The 9,277-nt window shown below is 38.2% G+C and overlaps 1 protein-coding gene across 1 annotated transcript; it reads right to left on the bottom strand.

Moving 5' to 3' along the window:
• Positions 1–3,910: 3,910 nt before the first annotated feature.
• tagln3b (transgelin 3b) lies at positions 3,911–7,923 on the bottom strand. The gene is given in 6 exon segments (XM_041814334.1): positions 3,911–4,955; positions 5,040–5,142; positions 5,227–5,401; positions 6,856–7,058; positions 7,834–7,870; positions 7,873–7,923. Coding segments are annotated over 6 exon segments (711 nt in total). The 3' UTR covers positions 3,911–4,813.
• Positions 7,924–9,277: the final 1,354 nt, after the last annotated feature.

The raw sequence follows: 9,277 nt of genomic DNA, 5'->3' as shown, positions 1-9,277 counted from the left end.
GAAGAAGATTTTGCCTTTATTTAAGCATAAATAATGTTGTTCCAGGAAAAAAGGACCAAATATCAAATCATGTAATATTTGTTTATTTGAAGGACAGAGCTGGATTAGACAATGGATGCTAAAGGCAAGCTAAAATGTTAATCCATGCATGTTTTTCTCATATATGTTCTTTAAATGCCAACAGTCAGAAATAATTGACCCCATAAACTTGATCACTGACATCAAATGTGACCTTTTGGTGTTTAAAGCCCAACCCAGAAAGCCTTAAACAAAGGTCTGTACTTATCTTAATGACAGTGTCTCTTAGATGTACTTTATGCTGGACTGATTTTATTGCACAGTCGGGGTGAGAGTTTAGTCAGTGAATTTACACAGGCTGGTAAAAGCTGTAGAAACAGAACGGAAAACTGCAGCTTTCCCTAATGTTGGAGCTAGTCATATTATTTTGTTTAGTTTGATAGTTTTAGATTTATTTATTGTTTGTTTGGGGAGAACTTGAGGATTAATTTTCATATCATATAGAGCATATAGAGTGGTTCTCAAATGGTGTGGCAAGACACACTAGTGTGCCTTAAGCTGAGTCTAGGTGTGCCGTGGGAATTTGTACAGTACGTTATATCTACAACTTTACTGCAAGTACTGTAACCAGGCCTGCCCACAGACCTGGCTGGACCCCTGAAAAACCTCAGAGAATGGGCCCTCCCCAGTTGGGATTTATTGATATCAGTGTATGTGCTTGATAAGTAGCATTGGTGCTAGCATCCTGGCTAACAGTTACCTCATTAAGAGCTGAAAAGCATGGCAAGCTATTATTGGGTTGAAATAGCTGATGAAGTTATTAACCCTACCCATTTCTTTTGACAACTTAAACCATTGTGCTGCTTTTTTAAGCATTTTTGCTGCTTCTTATTACTACTTCTGACCAATTTTTGCCCTTTATTGCTACCTTTTTGCCACATTTAACACATTTTTGATATTGTTTGGCCATTTTTCTCCATTGCTTTAAACCCCTTTTTACCACCTTTTAGTAACTTTAACCCTTTTTGCCACTTTTCTGCCACTTTATGCAAATTTTTGCCCACTTTTGCCTTTGTTTGACCACTTTTTTGTCCAGTTGGGCCCTTTTTTTATCACTTTTAACCCAATTTTACCACCTTTTTACAACATTTAACCTTTTTAGACCACTTGTAACCCATTTTTTTTGACAAAATTTTGACACTTTCAACAAGTTTTTGCCAATATCAACCCATTGTTTGGCCACTTTTTTAAAATTAATTAATTGATTTATTTATTTTACCAATTTTTGCCCATTTCTGACTTTGTTTTGCCACCTTTTGCCCACCTTTGCCATCTCCATGATCCCCCAGTTGGCTGGGCTCCAGAAAGCTCTCCCCTTTATCTCCCTTTATAGTCCACCTTGCCTGTAACATTATTTAAAACGTCTATTTTGTATCGATTTAAATATGGTGTGCCTTGGGCTACAAAAGTTTGAAAACCACTAAAATAGAGTATTTAAGCATTGATTGGAGCTTTTGTTTTGATATATTTGGTAGTTTGGCCCAAGGAGACGTCTCTAGTATGTGCAGGTAGATGGGCGGGCCCCGGGGAAGGTAAATGTTTTTACCAGGAAGGCATGAATTAGGAGCACACTAGGAGAACACAAATGGTTTGTGAGAAACACCTAAGAAACTTTATTTTTTGCATGGACATTGACATTTTTGATCCTGCGCCCAGGCCACAGTGGTTGGTTTGATTTTAGCCCATAGGTACCCACCATAACACAGGTGTCACATGACCTTTAAATGTCCTTTAAGAGACCTTGCATGGCTATTTTCTTGACTTCAACTAATAAAGTCCCTGATTGAAACACACTAAACATTCTGATGCGGTCATTTGATTGGTTGAATAATTACCTCCGCTAAGGAGGTTATGTGATTGGGTGGGTTTGTTTGTTAGTTTGTTAGCAACATAACTCAATAAGTCATGGACGGATTTTCATGAAATTTTCAGGAAATGTCAGAAATAGCATAAGTAAGAACTGATTAGATTTTGCGAGTGATCTGGATCACCGTCTAGATCCAGGAATTTTTTAAAGGATTCTGTACTGGAGACAGGGCTGCGCTGTTACCACTTTACACCAGAAGATGGCGGACATGAGTAACTTATCCAAAGTTTTGGGGTTTATAGAGTTTGAAAGACGCATGCCCGGTCGAGGAGACAAGTTGGAGCGTAACAGAGAGAGAAAGACAGCGAATTGTAGCGAGAATACTCACAAAGCTGGGAGGAATAGAGGACTATCCATCCTCTGACATGACTTTCACATGTAGCGAAGCCAATGCTTTGCCTCACCGTGTCTCCACTCCACCGGGGAGGGAGTAATCGACAAATTAGATTTTGGGAGTGATCCAGATCACTGTCTGGATCCAGGAATGATATTTAAAGGATTCTTCACTATTGGGAGATAGGGCTAATGGCAGAGGTCTGCACTCTGAGTGCTTTTCTAGTTTAAAAATGAAATAGGTGTCAAAAAAGTGGCATAACTTGTGAAAGCAGTGGTGAAAAGGATTCAAAAGAGGCAACAATGGGATTAAAATGGCCAAAAACATTTATAGAAATGCAATAAGAGAAAAAAGGGAAAAGGGGGAAAGTAGTGACAAAAATGGCAAAAAAAAAGGTAAAAAAAAAAGTCAGATAAACCTGTAAAATCAGGTCAAAAACTGTCAAAAATGAGTTCAAAGTGGGAAAAAAATAGCTAAAAGTAAAATACAGTTGTAGATTTTTTTAAATGGGCCAAAATTAGTTACAGAAATGCAAAAAGGGTACCAAAATGGTGAAAAGCTGTTAAAAAGTCTCAAAAGGGTAATAAGTGGAAAAAAGCTGCAAAAATTGGCTAGTTGAAGTAAGAAAACGGGGTTCAAAAGTGAATTAAAAACGGTAAAAATGGGAAAAAGATGCTTAAATTAACATAAACAGTGGTGAAAAAGGGTAAAAAAGCCCTTATTTTGCCGATCCAGCACACATGCATTGATGTTATTAATAAATCATGATTGTGGAGAGGGCAGATCTATGTTGAAAGAAGACCCTAAAATTGATTTTGACCTATGCTGTATGAATACAAATGAATAGACAAAATTACGCCACTTTGCCATCAAGACTGGAAAGTAAATGTATTTTCCAATAATAGATGATAATAAATACCCACAAAAGCCCAACATGACATATAAGTAACATTTCCTATCCTTGGCATTAAAGATAGGTGTATTTTTTTAAGTTAGAAATGTGTTATACATGGTCTACTGAGTCTGTGTAATGCCCCACATAATTTTGCTATGAGGAGAATTGGGTGTTTGTTAATTGACAAAGGCCAATCGCCGATATAACAAATAACACAACTAAGGAATGTTTTTTCTAACAGTTTTGTGGATTTGATTTTGGTACAAGCTCCATAAAGGCTCAATGAAATATTTAAAAGCAATACAGCACCAGCTAGAGGAGCACAGGCTTGAATAAGGCTTTGTTGAAGAAGAACCATCATAATCATTATGCTGCTGCCCCTTTATTAGATTGTGTACAGCTGGGAGAGACAGCAGGGATGGGCTCAAGGGAGGAGCTGGAACATAAAACCAAGATAAGAAAAAAACCTCTCTGAGCACACAGAACACACTCATACACGTCCATGTTATCAAGGCACCCAGCTTGTGTTACACACTGACACAAATATACGTTCACTTTTACTTTATTGTTCAATTAATCTTCCCACAAGCCTCCAGATATAAATATATATTCAAAAATAGAAACATGACAATACACCAAAGTGCACATTCAAGCAATGTCTATACCAGTCAGACGTGTTGGCTGTGGTACACAAAAAAGGACAACCATGTAATCTAACAAACAAATAACAAGGGCATGGCTCAGAATGAATAAAACTCATTTAGAATTTGCAGACACTAAATCAGGACCCAGTCTCTGTAGTCCCATAACCAGGCACAACGTGAGGTTGATTTGGTTACAGAAGATACTGCAACAAGTCTACAGACGAGATAGCAGAGACATCATTTGTCACTGAGTTCCATTAAGTTTAAGGCTAAATCATTACACTGTAACATCCAAGCACAATGACCCATGGAATAAAATGTAAACATATAAATAAATAGCTTTAAACGTGCTTTTCAAACAGTTTTCAAATGTGTAACACTGAGAGCTTCATTATACAGAGATTTGATCTCAAAGCACCTGTGAGGAACTTTTCAGTTTCTATTTTGTCTTTTATTTCTTTGCTGATCTTTTCCAGTACATGCATTTCTTTTCACAGTCAAATCTAACGCTCATCTTGAAAAATGTAAATAAAAGAATGCTGCTCATCTGACTTCTACCCCGTGGCATCAGTTAAAGGCATTGAAAATAACATAAAATTATAGGAAATTGATCTTCCTGATTGGCTTGTTTGTTTCATGAAGGCCATAAAGAGGCATCATTGTAGATGTCAGTCTGTTTCATAACTATCTAAAAACTCCTCACAGGAGCTTTAAATTCTCCAGACAAAGACTAAATTGATATTGTATGACTTTAAGTTCCACATTAGATAATCATCTGCACATGGAAACAAAGAGAAACAGCACATGTTGAGAGGGAGCAGAGGAACAGGAAAAGAGATCTACAGCATCTGACATCATTGATCACTCTGTTTAGGGGAGCAGCAGTTCCAGGGAATTTGAGGTTAACGTGGCAGGGCTAGTGAGGATGTGATGGTACAGCTTCTGAGTTATTAGTAGAAAATAAAGCGTAGAAGCAGGGGAGCAGGTTAAGTGGTCTACATGATCTGACGGTGCATACCGTAGCCCGTCATACCAGATTGGGAAGCCCCGCGGTTGCTGCCCATCTGCAGGCCGATCAGACACTGGCCCTGGCGAAGCTGCTCTTCGCTGAACTCTCGTCGATAACCCTGGGCTTTCCTACGGGTAATATACAGGCATTATAAACAGAGGTTGTGGAGCACACAGCATTAAAGGTAATGCAGTTGTTGGAGTGTATCTTACCTGTGAAACCAGTCTCGATCTCCTCTGTAGTGGCCGTCATCCTTAGTGACAGCCACGCTGCCCAAAGCCATGAGAGTTCTTTGCACTGCTGCCATGTCCTTTCCTACAGCAGATCAATGGAAAATGTTGTCATGTCATGTAATACTAGTAATCCAATACTAGATGGAGCTTTGCAGAGAGACATCACCTTCCCAGAGGTCCACAGTTTGGAAAATGTCAGTGGTTGTGACTCCATAAGCTTCAGCTGCTTGCAGGAACTGAGAGATCTTCTCCATTTGTTTGAAGGCCATCTGAGTCTCAGGAATCTTTTTGATTGGCTCCTTCCCCCTTGGGTAAAGGCTGTTGATGAGTCTGCAGAGGGTCTTGGACAAAGATATCAGAAATATGAAGCTTGATTTTCATTGGCACACTAGCCTCACCTAAACATCTGATGCTCTAATTTCACATGCATAATACAGATTGTTTTAAAGCGCCTTTTCAGTTTTCCTCCACCCCACCCAAAAAAATTTTATAATTTCTCAAGAAAAAGAATATGAATTGGATTTAGATTAACCTCCTAAGACCCTGCAACCACATATGAGAATATTACATTTCAGCTTTGCTAAATTATAGCAATCATTTTGGGTATTGGATTTGATGTCATAATTGTCCAAAACGTCTGTTCAAGTTCAAGGTATTTGCTTGAAATGTTGGGATAATTTGCTGTTTGGATATTTTAGGGAATTTTCTTGGAAGTTATCAAAGTATTTTTATGGAAATTAAGAGGACACATTTGTATATTTTTGGAGGGTTTCGTGGCTTTGAATTTATTTTAATTTTTAAGATGCATTTTCATGGGAATATGGGGAAATTATTACCAAATTTGGGGGGAATTGGATTGGGAATTTGGGGTTCAGGATTGCCCTTTGAATTTTTCATGATTTTTCTCAGAAAACTAAGAAAAATCCCAAACCATCCATCATTCCATCATTTTCATGGAATTTTGGAGAATGTTTTTGAAAATTTCTAGAATTTGCCAAGAAATTTAAGGGGGAATTTACTTTAATATTTGGGAAATTTGCTTGAAAATTTTCAGGCATTTGCATGGAATTTTTGGGGATTTTTAAAATTGGAATTTTCAGGCTTTATGGGGAATTTTCAGTGAAAGATTTGAGGACTATCTAAAGAAATATTTGGGTATTTTTCATGATATATTTCAAAAATATGTTTAAAATTTTTCAGACATTTTATTTAATAATGGATTTTTTGGGGTTTTGGAAAGGAAAATTTCCAAGAAATTCCTGTTCAATGACAAGACTGATGCTTTAACTTATCAGACCATATTTATCCCAAATAAGTGGGAGAAAATAAAAATACTCTCCAAACAAAGGCTCAGGTCTCAGGAGGTTAAGCCGAGCAAGCTGACTCATATAAAGTCATTTCACAAAGTGAAAATGTAATGTTTTTTGTCAATTGACATCTCTGTCTGGTCTCTGGTGGATTTCCTTGAATGATTTCTGAAACATTAGAGTCAGCTGCAGCATCAAGAAAGAAGACACTGCAGGACAATGCAGAGTGCATTATGTAATTGACTGGTAATTAGGTCTTACAGTGCTTAGCCTTTCCATTGCAGTGGTCAGTGTTATCAAAATGACTCACTGCAAAAGCCTACGTTTGCAAACTGGGGAATCAGCTTGTAACATAAAAAAAACTGTTTTTCTTTTCTTTTTTTTTTTTTACTTCATCCGGCTCTTTAAATCTGACAGAGCTGCTGTGTTTTTGCTTAAATAATTAAATGATAATTTCTATTTTAAGTCCAGGTACTGCAGTTACTCACTGTCCCATCCATCAGCCATTTCTGGAAGTTCTGCCTCCCCGCCTGTGGCCTCTCCAGATTTCCTCCGCACTGTGCGAGAATCCAGTCCACCAGCCGCTGCTCCAGGTCGGGGTCATACTTCTGCTCGATCTTCTCCTGCACCTCTCGGCTCAGTCCGTAGCTGGGCCCTCTGTTTGCCATGGCTGCAACACTCTCCCGCAACACTGGAGTGGGGTAGAACAAGCCTAGAGACAAAAAAAAAAAAAAAATGGACATGAAGAAAAACATTGCAAATGTTACCACAGAAGTGATTTTTAAAATATCTGAGTTACATTTTGCATTTAGGTGGGCCCATTTTTATCCACATTTCCCACTTAACTGTAGTAATAAAGCATTTATAATTATCTCAGCTTTAGAAGAGAGGCATAGAAGGCAGGTTTGTGTGTCCAAAGCTCAGCTCTGATGCTATAGCAGAAGGGTGTGGTCTCTGGCTGCCGTCCCGCACAGGGAGAGACCAGCCCTCTTATTGCCATGGCAACAATCAACCCTGTTTCCGGCACGCTGTGAGACGACGGTCCAAGTATGACCTCCAGTAGGCTGTCTTCACGCCTTAAATTAAATTATTAAAAGCATTTTCATAAAGTTTGTCCTCTAACAGGCATCCGTAACAGTTCTATTTTTAGCCTAATATAGAGTTTAATTGGATTACGTCATCCCCATGTGCCGCATAGAAAAGGTTAGTGTTAATTCGTTTGTTTGCTAATGTTTGGCGCATTTATCTTAAGTTAAATTCGGCATATTCAAACAAATACCCGACAATAAAATAACGAACCACATTACTTTAAGTTCTGCTGCTTATTAGCAAACATTTTAACTAACTCAAAGGTAACTGCGCAAAGCTAAAGCACAAAAATGCGACACTGCATTGCTGGCATCAACATTAAACACACTGTCATGAGTTCAAATCAGTTGTTTTCATTAAAAGCTTCGTCCACTCACCGAAAAAGAGAGAGAGATTCGTCCGTGTCACCGTGCTTCAGTTCCGCTGAGCTGGGCAGGGCAGAGGATGCTGAAGTGCTGCTGAAGCATCCATGAAGCGCAGGCAGCACGGGCGCATGGGGCGCAGGCTGAATCCGGACTGTCCGGGAGGGGCGAGCCACTCGTTTTATATGCCAGCTCCTCCAGGAGGGGTCCCCAGAGACTCTCCAGCACAGAATGCGACGTGTCATCGCGTCAGGACAGTGGTCAGTAGTGCACGTTCAGCTTTGCAGCTCAGAGAGAGCATGAACCAACCAGGGCACATGATGATACCGTATTGATCAGTTTCCCTTTAAAAACCCAATAAAGTCGATACTGGTCATTAACTAACTGCAGGACAATGGAGAAATCCTCTCTTTGCCTCATGAAATAGGTTAAAACAGCAGCAGGTCTGCCTTTGGTGGCAAGCTGGACTGTCAAATACTTGAATTTAAAGCCAACGTGATGAGTTTCAAAGTTGATGTTAAAACATACATTAACTGTAATAGTTTTGTGTGTCTTACAAAGGCAACTAGATCAAAATTGCAATTCCAGCTGAAATTGCGTGGGGCTACTAAGAGCTGAATTGTGGAAGAACTGCTGAAAATAGCCAAAAAGCACAAAAATAGCATAAAATAGTGTGAAAATAGCATAAAATGGCATAAGGGTAGCTGAAAATGGCATTCAATGGCTAAAAAAGGATAAGAACGGCTAAAAGTAGCCTACAAAAGCTGAAAATAGCCTAAAAATAGCCAAAAGTAGCAGAAAATAGCTTTAGAATAGCTGAAAGTAGCCTTACAATAGCTGAAAATAGCAGAAAACAGCCTCAAAGTAGCAGAAATGCTTTCAATGGCTGAAAAAGCATAGAAAAAGCCGAAAATAGCATAATAATAGTGAAAAAAATAGCTGAAAATAGTGGAAAAATAGCTGAAAATAGCTTAAAGGCTAAAGAGTGTAATACCTGATTTGTGAAGAATGTGAAATCATTGCTCAAAATATAGAATTTAGTTAACGAAAAAAATTTTTTTAGAGGATTTAAAGAGCTGGCCCATCTGAAATAATATTATTTTAATTTTAGAAAAAGAAAAAAAGTTTAAACAGTATAAATAGTATTAAAAAGTATTATAAATAGCTGAAAAAAGCACAAGAAGCTGAAGAGTTTGATAGTAGAATTGTGAAAATAGCCCAAGGAATGCCAAAGTTATGAGGAGTTGAAGAAAGTGCAGATTTGTGAAATTTGGCCATCTGTTTAACATTATTAAACAAAGTTAAATATTTTTAAAATTAAAAAAATTAGAAATGGAAAAGTCGTAGCTGTTGAATGAAGAAACTGAATTTTTTAAAGTTTAAACGGTGTCGATATGACAAAGTATGAAGGAGGAGATAGCTGGCGCGGAAGAAGAAAAATAAACAAAATGGCCGACGC

The sequence above is a fragment of the Cheilinus undulatus genome, linkage group 19 (genome assembly GCF_018320785.1).
Source record: "Cheilinus undulatus linkage group 19, ASM1832078v1, whole genome shotgun sequence".
Taxonomy (NCBI): domain Eukaryota; kingdom Metazoa; phylum Chordata; class Actinopteri; order Labriformes; family Labridae; genus Cheilinus; species Cheilinus undulatus.
This window is presented reverse-complemented; position numbering and strand designations above follow the sequence as displayed.